Raw genomic sequence first — 23181 nt, forward strand, 5'->3', positions numbered from 1 at the left:
GTTACAAAATCCACAATAATTTTTATCTTAATTTGCAACATAATTCACACGATCAGGAATATTTTAGCATACAAGTACCTTGGAAAGAATTCTAATTTTAATTTGGTTCAATAATTTAGTAGCCACGGTTTCTGGGCTAACGTTATATTCATCATTTTCCGACTAAATTTTTAATAAAACAAAATAATAGCATTAAGTGGATTACAGTCATTCTATATAACAATAATATAAAATTACATTGGAAAATCAGAAGTCATTAAATATTAAGAGTATATTACATAATATTATGTCTTATGGTGCACTTAAGGAATAGATACTTAATAATCTTTAAATTTAAAAAAAGGAAGAACAACTTCATATTTATATAAAGTAATCAAGCAGAACTTTGTGTTAAAAAGAAGGGCATTTATATTTGGCATTTTCTTCCATTGAAAAAATATAGCTTGTGCTGTCATCATGACATTTACTTAAATGTTTATAAAAAGCATTTAGGTCACTAATTCTCAAAGTTAGCTGAACACTGAATCAGATAGAAATGTCTATATCACCCCACTGCAATTTAAAATTAACTGATATACAGTAGACTCTATACATACTGATTGTTTTATAATGCCTCAAGTGATTCCAATTTGCACCATTTTAAAAACCACTAGCTTAGAGAATTGTTTCATAATCACAAAGATCAATCTTTGGATGGGATTCCTCATGGCTTGATTTTAGTGAGTGTATTGTTTTTAAGTATCTGATAGATGTTTCTCCCTCGATTAAAAAAAATAAATACGTAAAGGGAATAGATTGATTTATTCATCATTGCCTCTACATTCAGGGAACAATGAAAGGAATATAGTAGTTGCTGAATACTATTCTGAATGAACACGATAGCCCTATACTTTTATATATCTCCATCTTCTGGTAGATTATAAATGTAAAAATTCAAAAGATATTTATGGAAAAAAAATGAATGAATAAAGCAATGAGGATAATGGTTAAAGTGAAACAAAATCTTACATAAACATATTTATATTTAAACAACACACATACACACACACACACACACACACATATATAAATAGATCAAAGTAGAAAAAGAATATACAAAAGTGCAACATTTAGCAGTTGAGAATTCATTGAACTTTCAAATATTCTTCACATTCTTATACTTAGAAACAAAGAAGTAATCCTAAATAACTACTCCTTCAGCTAATATCCATAAACAAATGTGTAGATAAGTTTTCTTTTTCTAAAGTTTTCTTTTAGAAACAGTTACAGCTTAATCTTGATGAACACAAACACAACTCAGTTTTCAAAATTCAAGTAAATAAAATTTTAGTATAACCATTGCAGATTTTCCAGATAGTAGCATTACAAAACAAATTGTTTCTGGTTAAAATATTTGGTATTGCCTATTGTTATGCTTTCTCAGTTGAGATTCAGTAGCTCTTTCACAGTCTCAAATTGATAACTATTTGGCACATCCTCACATCATGTGTTTACGTAAGAGAAACCTGACTAATAAGAGAATCCCATTTTAATAGCTAGATTCACAGATATGGCTTCATTTATCAAAGTTTGACAAGTATTAGATAATTTTTAATTTAGTTAGTATCTTAGACTACGAAACTTTGGTTTTCTTAAAATCAACATTGATTGCTTGATTGTAGGTTTCTCACCAAAAAGTGCTGCTTCACTCTCTGTGGTTGGAAATCTTTTCTGATATATCAAAGGATATTCCTTCTGAAACTTAAAAATAAGATGAGGAATTAGAAGGTATTTAACACTTATTTCCCTAGTTGATGCCAGAGCTCAACATTTGTGATAAGAATTTAGCGCATTTCTCAAAGATGGATTACAGAGACAATAGCCTTTCATTTTATCCTTGCTCCTCCTTCCCTTTCTTTTCATATATGTGAAACGTACACTAGAAGATCTTTTAGATCCCTGTTGGCAATGACATTCTAGGATTCTTTTTTACTGCTAATTCTCCCCTTAATTTCCAGATCTTTTCAATTGGAAAGCCCATGAAGGTCTCAGGGATCTGGTATAGTTCACATTTCTTTGAGTGTTTCCAACTTAGAATTAGTCTTACTAGAATTATGGAGCAACTGGGGTTTGGATTAAAGCTAGAGTTTCTAAATGATAGTGATGACTCACCCAAACTATGTCCAGATTTTATAATTGCTTTTCTAGGCTAATTTCAGCTGTAATTACACAAAACACCAGAAACAAGGAGAGTACCGTTATTATTGCTAATATTTTAAAATTTATGATTCAGGATATATTTTAGAAGTAGTTTAATGCTTACATATAATGTACCATAATATGTAGCTTATACACTTAAAATTTAAGTTCCAAATGATTGAAATAAGAAATTAGATTCTAAATGTTATAAAACGACAACTTACAGCATATTACAAATATGACTGAGCACTTGCTCATTCTCTTACCTGTTTTAGTTTTCTTCTTTTCTCTTTTAGAGGCAAACTCTTATTTTTAATAATATTCTCTAAAAGTTCTGCAATTGCTGCTTGAGAGGTAGAAACCTTTTGTTCATCAAACTCCTGAGCACTAATTTGTTTACAATAAGAATAAGTTGGCAAAGGAGCAAATAGTCCATCTCCAGGATTTTTAACCTGTAGTGAACAACATGATAGTAAAAAAATCTATTATTTTTGATGTCCTTATTTGGTAAAGCATTCTTTTGATGAGATCTAGTACTGATTTATTTTGCTACTTATCAATCATTCAATGCATTAAGAAAATTGTTTTATGCAGTAGTGATGAGTCAGTAGTATCAAAATTCTAGTTCTACAGCCTACTGGGTTTTATAATTCAGCATAAAACATCAATATTATGACTTAGTAATAAAGTATCCACCTACTGTTTTTGAGGCTTAGGGGCATGATATTAATGGGCATCCACTGATAACAGAAAGCAATTGTAGCAGTTACCTGTTGTTTTTGGCTGCTCAGTATGCCTTTTCTCTTTCTTTTAATAATTCCTTCCCATGCTGTTCCCTCTACCTTTTTTGAAAAACAAATTCTGATCTAATCTATGTAGAACCAATTAGAATATGACCCTCTTTCTATCTTACTTATACTTAATCACCCAAAGAATGCATATTTAATCTGGATCGGGCCAATTGAGAGTCCAAACCCAGAAGTTTTCAAATTGGGGGTGGAGGGTTGGCTCTTTTTCTTTGTATTCCAAACATAGGGTGTGATGCATGAACTTTAATCAGCCATATCCCCCATCATGTGATAGAGGCATTTGTCAAAAATAGGACTGAAATGTAAATAAGAGATGGTAGGATGGGCACAGATTCCTAGTTCTATGTCTACACTACTGACTTTTAGAAGTTATTTAGATGCATTAATAAAATCTCCCTTTCTGATGGGGCTAGTTTGAGATAAGTTTGACATGTGCAAATGACTAATGCACAGACTTTTAAGATTCAAAAATACCTACGTGGCCCTTTTTTAAATAGTCAAGATGTTTCTCTACTGCAGTCTGTAAGTAAGAAGGTACTTGAAGAATTTCCTGATGATGATCCATTAAGAAAGAAACTAATCTTGCAGCAAGAAGCTCATCAAGATCCACTTCTTCGGCACAGCACAGCACACACCGAGAAAAAGTGTGTATCATCTAGAAACAGCAAAAAAATTTGAATTTAAGAATTTAAGGTTTCATATAAATTAGAATATCAGTAATTTCCAGGCAGCACTATGTGAAATATTGAGATAAAGTGACAAGCAGACTTCACATTAAAAATGAGGATAGTAATTTATTACGATTAGAAAGGTAAAAATTCTAATGTTTAAGTCCTTTTTAAAGTCCTTGTTAAGTATTTCCTTAACATAATTCTAAAGGGCTATAATAAGGCTTAGGTTTATCTTCAGTTTTGTCACAATTATATCTGTAAATACTGCAGGTTCTATCAATACCACATGGATATGTTGTTTAAAAAGTTACTAGAAAACAGGAACTTACCACATTAAATTAATTTCACAAAAATATAAACCAGGAGAATATATCACGCACACAGAATATATATTCAGCAGAGGTTGCAAACTTGGCACTATATCTTTTAAAACTCTGGAAAATAGTTGTTAAAGCTTATTCTATCAGTCTTTAAACAGCAAATTAATACACACATTTTTCAGTTCTGTTGTAGAAATCTTTATATCTTGAGATAAATTTTGTTTCAAAACTTATCACTCTCACTCGTATCCACATAAATCCACTAACACACACGCCCACACTCATTCTATAATAATCAGAATGGTTTTTCTTTCTAGTTCCAAGGCTCAGTCCTCAGCTTTTTGCTCTTTTCTATATTCTTAAACCTCTTTTATTATCTTCAATTACCATCTCTATGTGGATGACTCAATAAAAACTTCCTCTGTCGTGACCTTTTGTTCGCCTTGCTCACATTCCCAATATTTTGCTGGATAAATTTTACTTGAATATCTTATAATTTTAAAACCAAAAATATAAAACCAAAATTATGTCCTTCTCACTTAATGTTTCTCAAACATCTTCTCTTAAAAACTTATTCTTCTTAATAGTGCCATAATTACTCAAGAATAGTTCTCCTTCTTTATATTATGTCTGCCACTATAAAGAACTGGCATTATAATGAGAGGAAAAACAGAGAATAGCTATAGATTCCTTACTGTGACAAGCTGCAGCCTAAGAAAGTAGCAGTTCTTAGAGGCAACAGATCATTTCAAAGATTCATTTTCAACAATAATATGTATATAAATGCCTCAATCCTCATTGTCTAAGAAGCCTGAGACTGCTTGATAATAATGTTTCCCAACTTTTTCTACCATGATGACTTGCTATCATAATTCATCAAATATACCTTTCCTCCCACCATACTCTGAAACACTTACTATAAATGGATTTATCTTTAGTTCTCCACTTTCACAGAGCTCTAGTACCCTTAAGGGTTAAACACTATCTATGATATAGCATCCTCTTCTTTTCCCACCAAAAAGAATTGGCACAAATTAGCATAATGTGATCTGACTGTAGATCTATCATTAGGAAGCTATATAGGATGCATGAGAAGGCAAAGTCCTCTGTCAAGATTAACACCAGGATACAAAAGTATAACAGACTGGGCAAAAAGATTAGTACACAAATATTTGCTGCTAGGAAAAGTTAAATTTCTAAGTCTTTCTAACTCAGGAATGTAGAACTTCCAAGATCAGGATTCACTTGAGTAGTACTTTAAGATAGATTGTTTTCTTTTTTCATTTGTTTTTTCACAAAACAAATTACGAACCAGAATTTATTATTTCTATAAGAAATAAACTTACCAGTGATCTTGTACCCATTACATCATGGAGTTTGGGCATATCAACATTTTGACTCATTCGAGAAATCATGCGCATTAAAAGTTGAAGCCGTCTACGATTTGGTGGGGGAAGTAACAAACAACATAACTGCAGTGCATTGATGGCAACTCTCTCTAAATGAGGTTGCAGCAAACCTAGAAGGTAAAGTCACCCCCACCCCAAAAAAGTTCATCAATGATACTAGTTGCTTTCATACTACCAGTATATATAGTTATAAAAAGAGGTTAAGATAATATCTTAGAATTTAATTTCTTTTGACTATGTAGAAATTTCCATATTCCTCAAAAATATAACAAGATTCTCATTATTTTCCTCATTACATATTTCTAATTATTAAAATTCTTCACTTATTAAAAAGAAAGTGACAATAAGCAAAATTGAAGAAAAAGAAAGTAAGTGCTTTAAGAAGGTTGAGTAAATCTTGGTTATGTCATGACAAAGTCCTTTACAATAACATCTTTTGGAGGAAAAAGAATAAGCAATTTCAGAGAAGAAGAGCAATATAAGCAAAATACAGAGTTAGTAAACACAAAAAATTAATTTTGCATGCACTGGAAGCAACAACCTTACTTTGCGTGCCAGTCAACACAGAAGAAGCTGGAAGTAAAGGATTTTCTGAAAGTTCTATTGTACTTTTGCAAAGTCTTTTATTGATTGTGGTACTAGACTCTCCGAGTTCACTGTCCATAGCTGCTTGCACACTTGTGCTCCCTTTTCCAAGATTTGGTTTCATGATAATTTCAGCCACTGGTGTATTGATATAACTACTCCGTCTTGTACTACTTCTTAAAAGTAAACTCTGAGATCTACAAAGTTGTTTTGACTTGCATTTTCCATTACATAATTCTTCTTGGTCTTGAATAGTCAATGTAGAAGTTCTCTTAAACCCAACACAGAGTGGTTTTTGAACACTTTCCTCTGAATGAAGATTCAATAAAAATTCCTGGTTCAGCTCTGACTCTAAAAATTGTTTATTATTTTGTCCTTCTATGTTCTTAACAGATTGATGGAAGGTACTAGACACCTTTTTATTTGAATTCTCAGGCATATCTATAATTCCCTCCAAAGAAGAGCACCTTGGTTTGATGTTAGAGGCCAGAACATGCATACTACTTAAGCCTATTAAATTATGACAACTTCCTCCCATTATGTCATTGGCACTGGCTCTTCTGTTTCTTAAATTAACTAGCTGCAATTTCTTAGCACATCTTTCTTGAAATCCTTGATCACTTATCTGTAGTTTCTCAGTAGAGTCTGATTCTTCTTTGTTTTTGTCTTTGTGAAGCAGACTAAGAAGAAGACATTCAGTTGATTTGAAGGAATTCAGATTGTTTAAGTGAAGGGTTTTTTTTGAAGTCTCTGGATCATCTTGGATTTTATGTATCCCACTGGGTCTATCTGAAACTGTGACGTGGCCACAAACAACTACCAGGAAATGAAACAAAAATTAAGATGCAACTGTATGACAGTGAACAAAAATAATAGTACAGTTAAAAAACAAAGCATCCCTATGGTACATGTTGTTAGTATAGTACAAATAGCTGCTTAATGTGGAAGGCACTTAAATAGGACACATGCAACATTCAGTTATAAACATGCAAGATTGACTAGAGGTTTCCCTTTTTTTGTGTGATATAAGTAACATCCTAATTAAACGGATCAAGTCAAAATTCATTTAAAAATATCTGCCCTCATTCTAGAAGTACCAGAAACCTCTTAATTACAAGACAACCATGGTATAATAGAAATTTACAGTCATCTGTTGGTATTCTTGGGGAACTCATTCTAGGATTGCCCATGGACACCAAAATGTACTTACATAAGTCTCTTACATAAAATAGTATAATACTTGTATATAACCTGGCATATACTCCCATATATTTTAAATAACCTCTATATTTCATATAAGATTCAACACAATGTTAATACTATGAAAAGAATTGTTATGCTATATTATTTAAGAATAATGACAAGGAAAATAAGTCTGTACATATTCAATACAGCTGCAATCTTTTTTAATTATAAATTTTCTCAATATGTCCAATCCTGGGTTGGTTGACTCCACGGATATGGAAACCAGAGATACAAAGGGGATACTGTACCTATATTTTTATTCTTGATGCCTGACATGGAGCTTCTAATACCTTTGAATTACCCGAGTGATAAAAGTTTTGTTATTCACAAGGAACCTATTTATGCTAATGTAACTTATGACTGGCCATGCTTCAAGGTCAGAATGTTGAGCCCCACCTACAAGGGAAGGACCAAAAGTCCATGATTTAATCAATCATGCCTGAGTAAATAAAGCTTCAATTAAAACTCTGGAACAATGACACTAATGAAACTTATTGGTTGGTGAATACATGGATGTACTGTGAAATAGTCTTCCCAGAGAGGGCACAGAGGGTCTGTGACACTGTTCAACTCCATACCTTGCCATTTGCATCCCTTTCCTTTAGCTGTTCCAGAGTTCTTATCTTTTATAACAAACTGATAATCATAAGTAAAGTACTTTCCTGAGTTCTGTGAGTTGTAGAGAATTACTGAACTTGAGAGGGGTTTGAGTGATCTTCTGAACTGATAGCTGGCTGGAGAGAAACAGATAGCCTGGGTACCTCATTTGCTGCTGGCATCTGAAATGAGGACACTCTTATGTAACTGAACCCTTAACCTGTGGGGTTTAGGCTAACTCTGGGTAGCAAAAGTTTTAGAAATACATTGAATTGTATGACACTAAATTGATGTCAGGACACCTGGTGTTGGAACAACATATCTGAATAATTAGAAAACAACAAAACAGCAACCATAGTATTATAGCCTACTACTTTCATATTTACTCATGCTTCTATAGACTTTTCTTTTTTTCTTTTGAGACAGGGTCTTGCTATATTAGCCAGACTGTCCTCAAGATCGTGGGTTTGAACATTTCTCCTACTGAATAGCTAGGAACAGAGGTGTGCCACTACACCTTGTTACCTGTATTTTTAGACCTTTTAAATTTTAAGAAACTTGAAAACTTTAGCAAAATCCATACATACCCAAAATGTTCACAAATAATTCATAATATTCAAATGTAAGTAGAGGTTCAGGGAAATCTAGAAAATAATCTGCGATTGTTCTGAATACATCTCGCTCAAATCCAACATAAGTTGGGTTATTTGTATCATTACTTCTTGGCCCTAAAATATAGAAGGAAAAATAAATAATCAAAATATATTTTAATTTAAATACAATTTTATGGGGTTGGGGATGTGGCTCAAGTGGTAGCGCGCTCGCCTGGCATGCGTGCAGCCCGGGTTCGATCCTCAGCACCACATACAAACAAAGATGTTGTGCCCACCGAAAACTAAAAAATAAATATTAAAAAAAAAGAAAAATAAATAAATACAATTTTAAAAATACGTATTAAAGTATAATACTTGTATTGCATAAGGGAGTTATTTAATTTTTTTTTAGTTGTAGATGGACAGCATGCCTTTATTTTATTTCTTTATTTTTATGTGGTGCTGAGGATCGAACCCAGTGCCTCACACATGCTAGGCAAGTGCTCTGCCACTGAGCGGCAGCCCCAGCAGTTTAGTTTAATACTATTTTAATATCTGAAAAGTTATAAAAAAAGAAAAAAATTTAGTATATTTTTAAATCATGAGGGGAGTTTTTATGACAACTCATTAATGTTTTCCTCAGAAATAAGACTGAATCACATTTTACAATTAAGAAAACTAAGGCTCAGAGTAACTTGCCTCAGATGAAAAAGCCCTTGATGGTGAAGCTAGAATTAGAACATACAGCATATAAAATGAAAACAAGGCCCAGGACTTTTAGGTCTAATAACATTTAAAGTGTGGTTCATAGATACATATATCATCCAATACATTTATTAAAAATACAAGTTTCTGTACACAGATCAGAATCCACAGAGGTGAATCTAGGAATATACTGATCTAAAAATATTTGCTTCTGGTTCATTAAATTTAGTGGTTTCCAAACACTGACGCAGAAATCTTCATTTTAAGTATATTGTGGGGCATAGTTAAAAAAAAAAAAGAAAGAAAAAATCCTTGATTTATTGAGTCAACCAAATCAGAATCTCTATAGTCTCCCTAGTGACTATGATATGTATTCAGATTTTAAAGTCACTAGACCATCTGTCAAGTTAAAATCTCTCTTCCTAAGTCCAAATAATCTTTTATATCTGTTTCCAAACTTTTGTATGACCAAACAAGTATAAGCACATACAATAAAAAAGATTAAGAAACACACACACACACACACACACACAAATAGGTTAAAGACTAACATGGATTTTATGTACTGCAAAATAGATAATTTTTTTAAGGAAGATACAAGAAATATTCTGAATATGCTTCATTATTATTGGAATGTCTTCTAGGACAGAAAACATATGTTTATTGGAAATAATAAAGAATTTATAGTTATGAGAACTTAGGTTTGCGCTCTAACTCCTTCACATTACCAGAAAACTCAGAGGGTCTTGATTTTTTTCCTCTGGGAAAAAAATTGAGAATATTGATTATTGATTCTTATATCTCACAGAATTACTCTGGGGTATTAAATAATAAGTAAGTAAAAATTCTTAATTTTGTCTCGAAATACACTGCTATTAAATTGAATTTCAGTAAGTTATATATTAGGTATCATTTTGGTATAACATGCTTGGGAAATGAAAGAAAAGAAATCCCTAAAAATGGATGTCAGAGGAGACATTATCAATGTGCTTATCTGAGTTGTCAACCATGAGCCAAGAATGAGAGAGAAGTGAATTAGGTAAGGAAGCTTGAAATAGAAATTAAGTTTGAAGTTTATGAACAGGAAGGATCTTTACCTTAATTTCATAAAGTGTTTCCGTAACTTATTTACTTCATTGCTATTTATTCTGTTATTTTGTCACATTGACACCCAGTGGACAACAAAGGAATAAATACTTATCCTGAACATTAATAAAACCATATTAGAATTTTTAAAAACACTGAATTTATAAGTTAGAATCTGTACTACATCTATAACTAAAATTACTAACATAAAATTAAATTTTTATGATTTAGAAGCATATATCTTTAAAATTTTTCAAAATTTATTTTGAAACCAATTAGGGCTTAATCAAGATCTTAAATTATGAAAATCAATTGTCACTATCACTATGCAAAAGATTGATCACTGAAATAATAAAATATTATTTCTGAATTAGCAACAAATCTTTTTTTCATAAACATAAAAGTCCTATTATATATCCTTTGGACTAGTAGCATGTAATAAAGCACCTGAATATTGAAGCCACGTACAAGGAAAAAAGGAATGAAGTAGGCTTTACGAAACTTCATTTTTGATTGAATCTTTTCTACCTTACATGCTGTTTTACTTCCAAGTGACCATTTGAACACTCTGGCTTCTCACTGAGGTAATTACTGTAGTCTGGTTTTACCTAAAAATCCTTTAAAATCCTCTAGCCTATGATTTTATGATTTATGTGAACTAAGCAATAAGTGATGGGTTTATAAAATCACTTTCTGCATGGAAAACATTACTTTAGGCTCCATAAGTAATAGATTCTACTAGATTTTCACTTAACCATCAAGAGAAACAACATTATTTTAATTTTATTAGGATTTTTATGAGTTATTTAAAAATTCCTTGATTCTTGTTAAATACCATTGATATAAAACATATTTATATGAATAATTTAACTTACAATTTGCTAGGCACTTCATGGCAGATAATACCCAGTGAGGAAGGTCATCTAGACACACAAAAAAATAAAAATTATTTAGGAAGTCACATAATTTTTGTGATAGTATATTTTAGAACTTCACACTTAAGTTTGAAAAAGTTATAGAGATCTTGAGTTTGACTCTGTCTACAATACATAAAATAATTGGCTGAGCCCAAATTAAGAACTATTTGGGGATATGTTTAAACATAAGCTCTTAATCTTCATTTTTAACTACACCACCATTTTCATCCTTAGTTTGGTTCCATCTGTTGCTATGCTGCTTGAATGCTACTGACTTGGTGAGACCTATGATTGAAATGAACTATATCTGACTGTTAGGGTACTGTACAATGAGGCTTGCTTAAAATCTTTTCAACAGTCACCATTTTTATCCTGTTCATCATTAATTATTTTAAAATATATTTTTTAGTTGTAGATGGACACAGTACCTTTATTTTATTATTTTTATGTGTGCTGAGGATCAAACCTAGTGCGTCACATGTCCTAGGCAAGCACTCTACCACTGAGCCACAATCCTAGCTCCTTGTTCATCATTAGCCCAATGCCTTGCACACTGTATATCTCAAGATAAATGTGGAAAATCAACAGATTTTATTATTTTTTCCTTTTAAATGCTTAACCTGTCATTTTAAAAATGCATGCATGAATTCACCTTAGCAGTTAAATAATTTCTTATAATAGCATGAATAATATTCACTTAAAAAATTTTCCACTTTTACTACTAAAACATGTATATAACTACTATAACATGTATATAACTACTATAACATGTATATAAAATAATAGACCCTTAATAAAAATATTCCACTTTCTAAATTTGGGTCTCTTTGTTCTCCACTATAGCTGTGCTCTTTGTTACTAAGTTAGGAAAGATTCCATTTTTCTTTTATTAATACCAACCTGATTTGTCTTGTAGTACAACTACTCCATGCTTACTGGTATTGGTCATGTTATACATTATATATTGAGGAATTACTTGGCTTGGATTTATCAGTTCTTCTAGGGATGGCACACCTAAAATGGTTTGCAGGCTGAAAAGAGAAAATAAAACTTTTTTTTTCCTCCATAAAATAAGAGAAATAGAATATGAGTATGACTGGAAAGAATAAAGTCATCAGAATATTTTTTTTTCCTTAACCAAACTCCCAAAGCTTATATGTAACATCTAATTTTAAATATATTTATCTTAATAACATTCAAAGGATTCCAATGTAGAACATAAACTATAGGCATGACTTTAATTCAAAGAAAAAGCAAATTATACTGGAAGTATTTTATTTCTAAGGTAAAGCATTTATTAGGAAACATATACAAAAGTTAAATTCTAAGTTTTAAGAGTTAATCTGTTCTCATTCATTTATATATTTTTAGAAAATGTCAGATGAATCATCAAAATGTTTCAGAAACTTGATTTTGGCTTAGTTTTATCTTACTAGATCAGAATAATATATCTCCAAACTTCTTCAATATCTTCCTGGCTTATTTCTCTCTTATCAGTTGAGTTTTCTTGATCTTCAATGATTATTTCATGATTCCTTTTCTCTGCATTTTCCTGAAAAAAAGAAGTACTATTGTTTAATTTGTTATGCTCAAAGTAAGGAAATATTGAACAGGTACCACTCTTAATACTTAGTAGTTTTAGGCTATTATGGAGCTACAATGTAAGTATAAGGCTATTATGGAGCTACAATGTAAGTGTTGCTTGAAGAAATAATATAGCATATGGTAAAAAGAGTTTTTGTTTTTGTAGTTGCCATTAACATAAAAAAAATCAACTATTTCTAAGTATTGCTTACATTACTAGGAGCAAGAGAGATTAGTTGAGGAGTTGTGTGGTGACATAGTTTTGATCTTAAATGTGCCCCAAAGGTCCATGCATTGAAGACTTGGTCCCTAACCTATGGCACTACTACTGAGATGTGGCAGAAACTTTAGGAGCTGGGGCCTAATGAAAGGAGGTTAAGTCATTGTGGGGTGCCTCTGAAGAGGATACTGGGACCCTGTCCTTTCCTTGCTCTTTTAATTCTCAGCTGCTATGAGGAGAGCAGTTTCCTCTGCCACACATCTCCCACGATGACGTATTGTCTTTCAACATACTCCAAAGCAAGAGAGCCAACTGACCATGGACTAAAACCCCTGAAACTGAACCTACATAAATCTCTCATCCATTTAAGTTGATTCTCTCAGATATTCTGTCACAGTGATGTAAGGCTAATTAGCATACCAGGGAAGAAAGAAAAATAATCTAACAAAACATTATTAAATTATATAAATATCATTTTCAATGTCTGTCCTTTTTATCATTATTTCTGTGAATGAAATAAATTCACATACATAGTTTTAGAATATAACATTGATACATTTCTGTATTGGCTTCAATATTAAAGCACAACTACTTTTAATACTCTTATTATTAAGCACACAGTATTTACATTAAAAATAGTGATTAATAAATGGCATTTTACCTGAGAGAAATGTAATCCATGCTTCTTAGGAGTTCTACGAGATAAATTTCTTAATTTAAAAACACTATCTTTATCTTTTGTAAAGTTTTCTATGCTGTTTTTCCTCAATTCTGGATGTCTTCGTGGAAGAGTTTTAAGTGGTGAAGTTGCAGGAAATCTGGTTTAAAAATAATACGCAATTAAACAATATGAGAAACTAATTTTTATATCCTAATTTAAAACTCATACAAAGACCCTGATTTGCTTATATCACTAAGGAATGAAGATTCTACATGAATTAATTTTCCTTTTATACTTTTAAAAATATTTTAATAGATTCTTGCTTTCTTTAGTATATGGTGCACATTTTAATTTTATTTATGGACAATTCAGGGTTACTATTATAATCACTTTTGTTGGAGAAGTATTTCTTACACACAAAATAGTTCTATAATGCAAAAATTTTCTAAACTCCTTTGATAAGTTATTTAGTTTGTATATATTTTATGACTTTTGCCTGTTTATCCTAATTTCCCAAATTTAGTTTCTTGCTCCTTTTGGTTATAATGTTGTTTTTCCTCCTTTCATTTTAACATAAAATATTTCCAAGATGTAAAAAAGTCCAGAACATAAGTCAACATTCACATGTTAACTATCAAGTGATACAATCATTGACAGTTTGATTAAGATTTCACTATCTTTCTTTTTAAAGTAAAAGAAAAATCTTTGCATACTCCATTTTTTTCCTCCTCCCTTGCATAAAGGAAATCATAAATCTATAGTTAGTGTCCATGTTTTATATTTTCAAGATACGTCTGAACAATATGTGGTCTCTGGTCTGGTATTTTTTTCAACTCATGGTTTCTCTTATTATACATCAAATTTATACATATCTTTTTAGAGACATTAGAAGTTCTTTCTTACTCTACTGTCATACAAATACTTTCTTTTTTTTTTGCAGGGGGCAGGGGGTGGCAATACTGGAGATTGAACCCAGAGGTGCTTTACCACTGAGCTACATCCCCAGCCCTTTTCATTTTTTTTTTTTTTTTTTTGAGACAGGGTCTCACAAAGTTGTTTAGGGCTTCACCAAGTTGCTGAGTCTGGCTTTGAGCTAGTGATCCTCTTGCCTTAGCCTCTTGAGTCACTGGGATTACAGGTATGCACCACCATGCCCGGCTTTACAAAAACTTTTTAATTCTCTAATAACAGCTTAATTTTTCATGTTTAGTTGTCGAAGTCATGTATAACTTAATACTGAGTTCCCATCTATGTGTGGGTTTCTTTTTGCAGCATTTAAGGGAATTTAAGCCCAGATATCAGGTAAGGCAATTCTCTCCTCTTTATTCTTCAAAACTGCCTTTGGCCTTTATCAAATGAATTTTAGAATTTACTTGTCAAATTCTACAAAAAGTTATATTGAGATTTGGGATGAAAATGTACTAAATTCATACATAAATGTGGAAGAACTGACATACATATCATACTGTCTATTTTATAAACAGGGTATTGTCTATTTATAAACAGGATATTTTTGTCCATTAATTTCCATTAATAACAACTTTATCCAATAAGGTCTTAAACATTTTTAGTAACCTTTATTGCAAGGTATTTTAGATTTTTGTTACCATTTAAAAAGCTAGAGGCAGAGAGTCTAGCTGAGTAGTTATGCAGAAATGCAGAAAAGAAAGAATAACCTAACAAAAAGAGGATTCATATTGGAGAGAAAAGTGTACAGATCAGAGAACTATTTAGGTAGCACAGTAGACAGTGTAATAATTAAATTACATTTAAAGAGGAGTAGGGAAAGAAGACAACTAAAGGGAGGGAGGCTATTCATTTAGATAGAGAACACAAGAAGACAAAAGGGGTGATAGTGATTTTCTACATACTCTATTTGAAATGCCTATGTAGGTGAAGAAATGGGTCTAAAGCTCAGGAAATTTGGGTTGGAGAAAAAGCAGTTGAAGGCATAACATGAGACTGTCCAGGGAGCAAGGTAAAGTGAAGACAAAGCCCAAAACTTTCAGACAAGTAAGTTAAAGGATGAATAGGTGCAAAGCAGGCCACAAAGATGACTTAGAAATAATTAAGAGGGAAGATTTGTAAAGTGTTATTCATATGCTTGTAATTTACATGTATGAAACAAATTCATTGTGGTACATAGGTAGTATGATTTTCCACTCTGAAATTCATGTTGAAATTTTATTCCCAAAATAATGGGGTAGAGAGGGAGTGTGACATTTAAGAGGTGATGGGGCATTAAGAAGGATTAACATTTCTTTGGAAGGAGTTCTGGCTCTGGTAATTAGTTACTACCAAAATGTAGGTATTTTTCATATTTTGCCTCTTCTGCTTGCCCTTCTGCTTCTTTGCCATGCTGATGTTGCATGAGACCCTTATCAGATGTGGCTGCCCAATAATGGATTACCCAGCTTCTAAAACCATAAGCCAAGATAAACTTTCCTCATAAATTATCCACTCTTAGGTATTCTTTAATAGTAATAGAAAATGAATTAACACAAAAGGAAAGAATCCATTTCTAAGACATTTAATTTGGAAAATACTAATGTAGTAAAAAAAAAAAAAGCCTTCATAGAAGAGATAAAGGAGTTGAGAAGAATGTTTTAGTTTAATAGTCTCATAAATGTGTATAGTGCTTCAAGTGGAAGAACAATGCAGACAGAACAAGATTTGGTGAAGCATGGTCTCAGCATTCTCATTTGTAAAAATGGTCTTATATATACCCGTAAATCATAAAGCAGAGTTTCTGATACATGAAGACTGCTTGATACGTATTCTCTTAAATGGTGTTGTTTTCTGTTGTCATATAAAGTGTACTATTGTGACATGTATTTTTAGATTGAATTGTGTTATTTAAAGGTAAGAACCCCTGAGTTTGCCTTAACTACAGAATGCATGAAAATAAGTCAGTAATCATGTCCTTGAAATGTTATAAGACTTTCATAATGTGCCATGTTTCCCTTTCCAATTTTATCATATATGCTAAACATTTAACAAGTTTGAATTTTGTAGCCATTATCTTAACCTTACAATTTCCAAATAATTTTTTTATTAGTTGTTCAAAACATTACAAAGCTCTTGACATATCATATTTCATACATTTGATTCAAGTGGGTTATGAACTCCCATTTCCAAATAATTTTAATTGAATTAAAAACACTTTTCTAAAGAAAACATTACTTAACTGGAAAAAGTGTTATAGTAAAAGCATAATAAAAGTGGAGATAAAACTTTATAGTAATTTTACTTGGTAGTTACATAAATGTTCAGTACCTGAATAGCTGATTGTTGTCATCAAGGTTTTCTGATCCCCATCTACCTTTGATATCTTCAATTACATGATTCTTCAGAAATTTTCTCAACAGTTGAACAGTTTGTTGCCTTGTAACTTCAGGACCAAAATTACTATTATTTCTTAATAGGTCACAAAGCCAATCCACTGCTTCTCCTGCTGTGAAACAATTGCCATATTTTTTAAAGTGTTGCCTATGTTTTCTTAGAGGCATTCCTGCTCGAAAAGATGTAGTGACTTCATTCCACTGTAAAAATTAAAAAAGATTTAAATATCTTACTGATTTGAAATATTTAGGTAAAGAAATTTCTTTAAGTCTCATCTGATTATACTGTAAAATTCTTTGAAAAAATCATATGTGCTACATAAAACTTTATATCTTGCCGATTTTTTTTTTTACTAATTCTAGTGCCCTAGTAATATTTTCATAGATTTTTACTAAAAATATTAATTGGCTGGTCAGTTTATTTAGGAAACTTAGGAAAAAGGAAGAACTCTCTAAGTCCTTGCTAGGGAAAGCATTTGCTCCTTTTGTTCCCACACAACTAAGACTAATATACTGGTAGCATCTGTGTCAGGAAATGTAATTTATATTCATTATTTCACTTGAATTCTCACAATTGTTTGAATAGGTACTGTTATTTCATTTTTCACATACGACACACAGAGATTAATAGTATGTCCAAGGTCACACAGCTAAGTGAATGACTCTAGAATCTGTACTCTCAATTATTGCATTGGCCAAATAAAACTTTTGCCATGCAGTAGTTATACTGGCCTTTACTACTAGGTATTTGCTATAGTATCTCTTATTTGAAGATTCTTATGATGAACATAGAACAGATGAGGTAAATTAAGTAAAATGTGAATTCACTGCATATCTAAGGACTTGGTGACATCTACATTAAAAAGAAAATACTGGTATTTTCTAAACTGTCCTCTCATTAGCCAAATTTTTATATTTGTGAAAGCTCTAACACTGGAGCATGAGTGTGTTGGTGGTATAGAATGAACACATCATTTTTTAATTGAAAAAAAATCCTGTATTCGAAGTCAAGAAAATATAATCTGTAACCCTATGTAGGTGACTATTAGCTGTGTTATCACTGATCTCATCTATGTGGCCCAGGCATCACAATGGAGAAGGCCTGAAAACATGTTAACTGTTTTCTTTACATACCTCCCCATTTCATATATATATATCTGTTCAAGAAACTTATAATATTGAGCAGCCCACTATGTACTGGCTTGGTATACAGCAGTAAAAATGACAGAAAGGGATATCTGTACTTAAGTAGATTACAAAATGGCTGTTCTAAAATTCCAACCTAGATGCCCTTCAATAGATGAATGGATAAAAAAAAAAATGTGGCATATATACACAATGGAATGTTACTCATCAATAAAAGAGAATAAATTCAAGGCATTTGCAAGTAAATAGAAGGAGTTAGAGAAGATAATGCTAAGTGAAGTTAGCCAATCCCCAAAACCCAGATGCTGAATGTTTTCTTTGATATAAGGAGGCTGATTCATAGTGGGGTAGGGAGGGGGAGCAAGGGAGAAATAGAGGAACTCTACATAGGGCAGAGGGGTGGGAAGGGAAGGTAGGGAGTATGGGGTTAGAAATGATGGTAGAATATGATGGACACTATTATCCAAAGTACAAGTATAAAGACACAAATTGGTGTGAATATACTTTGTATACAACCAGAGATATGAAAAATTGTGCTCTGTATGTGTAATATGAATTGTAATGCATTCTGCTATCATATATAAATTATAGATAAATAAAATACAGTATGGTGTAGTTGTTTATGGGTGATCTCTAGTCAGACTACTAAGGTACATTTTCCAACCATAGTTCTATTGTTTATTGCATATGAATTTTTTTTTTTGGGGGGGAGGATACGAGGGATTGAACCCAGGGGCACTTGACCACTGAGCCACATCCACAACCCTATTTTGTTTAGAGACAGGGTCTCACTGAGTTTCTTAGGAACTTGCTGTTGCTGATGCTGGCTTTGAACTTGAGATCCTCCTGCCTCAGCCTCCCAAGCTGCTGGGATTACAGGCTTGGGCCACAGTGCTCGGCTGTGTATGAATTTTGGGGTCTTACTTTTATTCTCTGTTCTTATCTTCTTATTCATAAGGTGGGGAAACTAGCACCTACCTGATGGGCTTGTACTAGTTAAGTGTTGAGTAAATGTTAAGTTTTCATTATTTCATTGTGGCGTCCTACACCACATATAATTCATTAAATTATAATTCATATAATTTACTAAATTTTAAATATGTGATAGTATTAACTGATTAAGGTTCTTTCTGGTCCCAGATTCTATTCTTTATATTGATTGATACAACTAACTATTTATTGAGCAGCAGAATTCATGTCAAGCTCACCATGTCTGGAAAATCTGCATTCTTCTAATTCTTCCATTTACTGTTTATGTGACTTTGGGGATAGTATTTAATTTCTGTAAACCTCATTTTCCACATTGTTAAGTATGCCTAAGAATACAAGCCCATACCTGAGGGGCATTCCTGAGAGAATAATTTGCTTGGTATTGTACACATCACAACACACTTTCATATACAGGCCCTCTCAAGAAATCCCTTAAGGTGGGCATGTGTTTCATGCCTATTTTACCAACGTGAAAATGAGGCTCAGATGTAAAGGGAACCTCCTAATGCCACAGAACCAGGCAGCATTCACTGTGTCCACACAGATCCAGTGACCATCCACAGTGGTTGCTGATGGATAAAACTACTCCGGTTTAAGTAGGAGGCTCTCTCTCTCTCCTAGTGCTGTTAGGCCAATACTTCCTGCCTCAAATTCCACAGGCCCAAGGAAGGACTCACTTTGGGGCTTGCGCCCAATCTGACCCTACCAAGCTCTGGAGCTCACTCTCCGTTTTTAATTCTGGGGTTTCGTAAATCGCGGTGGGAAGCGGCTAAAATCGGTGTATTCCATCACGTTCCCGGTGTCCAGGCACCGCCAGGCGCGGCGACATCCAACCAAGTGGCCTTCCCCGGGCGCTTCGCCAAGGCCCTCAGGCCCCAGGCAGCCGGGGGCAGAGGTCCAGACCCGCAAAAGAAGGGACAGTCGAGCCTCGCTATTTTCCCTCACCCTGCTTCCACCGAACAGAGATGCCCTAGGCCGCCTCCCTCTGCCCAGGTAAAACCACCAACGGTCTGTAGCGAAGCGGTGGCCGCCGCCGGCCGGCGGACCAGACTCGCCGTTCCGCGCCGTCTTACCAGCTTGGTGGCCCGATAAGGCCCGGGAGGCACACCCCGACCCTCCATAGGTCAACGCTGGCCGACGTCCATGGAAGCGGAAAGCGACGCTAGGTCTGTACTGTCCAGGCAGCGGCTGTCCGGATACAACTGTCGGCCCCGCGGTTGATTTGAATACCTGGGAGGGCTGCGCTGATTGGCCGCGCCTCCGAGTCACGTGATTCCGCGCTTTCCGAGCCGCAGTGGGCGTGGGGAGACTCATTGGAGCTATCGCGCACAGGTGGTGGGAGCTATGGGCTGGTACTGTTGAGCCTGTTTAGGGGAACTGCTGAGGTACCCGCTCGGGGCCTCCACCCGCTTTTCAGGCGCAGCTTCTCCCTCTTGCGGTGGATAGCGAGGTGCAGTTATGTTTCCATGCTCTTAAGGGGCAAAGCAGTTTAGTCCCAGAGAGAATTGTTTAGGCCAGCCTCTGGCATAAGGGAATTTGAATTTTGAAAAAGAAAGAAAACAAAACAAAATCTTGTTTATGTTTAAAGACACTTCAAACATCACTGGAACTTAAAAAAAAAAAAAGTCAATAAAAAAAAAAAAAAAAAAAAAAAAACCGAAGGGAAGTTCCTAATGTTATGTTATATAATATACTTGCCCCAAGACGGAGGTCCACTTGGCATAACTCAGACTTAATGCATTTAATAAATGATTTGTCACTAGTCTGAAATTACATGATGCGAGGAATCCCTCAGTACACCTGGAAAAGATGTTGCTTGATGATTTGAAGTCGTAGAAGGATGATTTAGAAATTAAATAGCAATTTGAGAGGACAGAATTTAGTAAAAAGAACAGGTAAGGGAATATGTTGTTGTTGTTGTGGTGGTGGTGGGGAATGTAACATGGCAGGATAGGTGTAAGGTACATTCATAGGGATGGAGGAGTCTCTCTGTTACAGCTGAGCCGCTATAATGGCCATGGATTGCCTAGCTGTGGACTTATATAGGAAGAAATATAAGCCTTTGTTAATTTGTTCTTATAATTGAACTTAATACTAATTAATACAATAGATTTCACAAAAGAAAATGAAGTGAATGTATCAACTCCTACATATGATGAGGCAAAACATTTTTCCACCTAGACAGAAATTGTTCTAGTGGGCTTTCTCTGTCATCCCCATGGAATTTCATTAATTCTCACTAGAGTATACATCCCATGGCACACTGTACCCAGTTTGTTCACTGCTGTAACTCCAGCCCCTAAACAGTATATAGTAGGAATTTAATAAATATTTGGTAAATGGATGATTTTTTTCTTATCACTAAAAGGAAAGTTTATGGGTAATACAATTAAATGATCTTTCCTTCCTAGGAAACATTTTGTAATATCTTCCTGCATGTTTGTAAGGTTTATTTATCTTTGAGATTTAACCATTCTACCATGCTATGCCTGGTTTTGAGTCTTATTTCATGAATCTTGTTTATTATTGGTCTGTTCTGAGAAAATTTCCTCATTTTTCTTCTGAGTTGCTCCAATCTGTTTTCCCCCTTGTTTCTGAAACTATTATTGGTTATTTGATCTCTTATATCTATCTCATTTTTTGATGGCCTTCCTTCTATAATTTTCATTTTATTATTTTTTCCCTCAGTTCTGAGAGAAGTCTTCCAGCTGAGCTTCTGATTCACTGATTCAGTTTCCTTTTGCACACAGTCTCTTGTTCATCCCCCCCAAAGCTTTTTTATTCTGTGATTATTATTTATTTCTGTGTAACCTACTCTTGATTTTGACTTGAGAATCTGAATTGTGAATTAGAGTTTAATGACTTTTTCTTATGTTTTATAGTAACTCTGTAAAATGTTCAGACATAACCCTTTACTTTGAACTATTGTTTCTTTCATTGTATGCATTGTTTTTTAAAAGTTATATATTCTTGTAAGTTTTTTTTTTTAAAAAATTAGCATTAGTAATGAAATTAAGACCAGTAAAGATCAGGTAAATTCATGTAAATATTTCCAAAATAACTATTTTTAACTTTTCAACTGTTCATTCCCCAGATATTGCATCTTCAAGTATTAAGGCTGTACTGCTGTAGTGGTTAGGGTTAGATGTTTAGTTGACATGTATTCTTTTGCCTGGCAATCAGTTTTCATTTCCTTTGGGAAAAGTATACTTCCTCATTGAGGGAAATATGTCTCCCACTCTATATTCTGAATGGACTTTTCTGTCTTCCTTACTATTGGGGGTTACCTAGGAATGAGCACTTCATTCAATTGAGTCATGGTATTTTGCTCCCCTGATTCAATGATATCATAATGTGACCCAAGCCACGTCAACGAGACCCCTCTGAGATTATTTTCAAACTGGGTCAGGAGGAAACAACCTCTTCTTTCTGATGACTAAGCTGAAAAGATATGAGCCAGGAGCCAATGTGATTTTAGTTATAACCAAAAGAAACTCTAGTCAGGTAAAATGTGCTGATATCCAAAGAGAAACAGAGATGAGAGATGGAGGGTACCATTTTTAAACTTTCTGAGGATTGCTTGAATTCCTAAAATTGGATTATGTGAGCCAATAACTTTTTTTTTAATCAAGTCAGTTTGTGTAGATTTTTTCACTTTTACCATACAGAGAGATCTCCAGTAAAAGAAGAGTTTTCAAGAATTCAAATGAAAATAATATTTCTTGGGGGGGATTACATTTAACCCCGTGGTAAAATTTTTATATCATTCCAATATATTGCAGAGATCTATAACAGAGAATAACAGAGAAGCCTATAACTAGACTGGAGAGACTTTTCAGGATTACTGTCAATAAAGTACTGCCCTTCCTGAGAAACTTGACAAACTGGGTCAGGAGGAAACAGCTACTCTCTTTTGGGGACTTAGGACTCTTCTTGGGAGTTTTAAAAATCTCTCTCTGAAATTAAATAATCTATGTCCCATTATATACTAGACATTTGTACTTTAACTTCTACTAGGACATCTCATAATTAACAAATCCAAAGCAGAAATCTTGATTCCTATCTGAGGTCTCTGGTATCCCACCTAGTACAAAGTTCTTCACTTACTTCTTCAAAGATTCAGG

At 33.5% G+C, this 23181-nt stretch overlaps 1 protein-coding gene across 2 annotated transcripts; it reads right to left on the bottom strand.

The window, feature by feature from the left end:
- Positions 1-1095: 1095 nt before the first annotated feature.
- On the bottom strand, positions 1096-20225 carry Depdc1 (DEP domain containing 1). Of its 2 annotated transcripts, XM_027949532.2 has the most exons (12): positions 20131-20225; positions 16857-17122; positions 13581-13737; positions 12549-12667; positions 12016-12146; positions 11074-11121; positions 8402-8542; positions 5934-6788; positions 5325-5497; positions 3466-3642; positions 2445-2630; positions 1096-1740 (listed from the first exon to the last, which is right to left on the bottom strand). In XM_027949532.2, the coding sequence occupies exons 1-12, from the start codon at positions 20176-20178 to the stop codon at positions 1600-1602; spliced, it is 2442 nt and encodes an 813-aa protein (XP_027805333.2). In that variant the 5' UTR covers positions 20179-20225; the 3' UTR covers positions 1096-1599. The 2 variants fall into 2 exon arrangements, with proteins under 2 accessions (XP_027805333.2, XP_027805335.1); XM_027949534.2 differs by lacking the exon at positions 5934-6788.
- Positions 20226-23181: the final 2956 nt, after the last annotated feature.

Source organism: Marmota flaviventris, chromosome 10 (assembly GCF_047511675.1).
Source record: "Marmota flaviventris isolate mMarFla1 chromosome 10, mMarFla1.hap1, whole genome shotgun sequence".
In the NCBI taxonomy this organism is placed as follows: domain Eukaryota; kingdom Metazoa; phylum Chordata; class Mammalia; order Rodentia; family Sciuridae; genus Marmota; species Marmota flaviventris.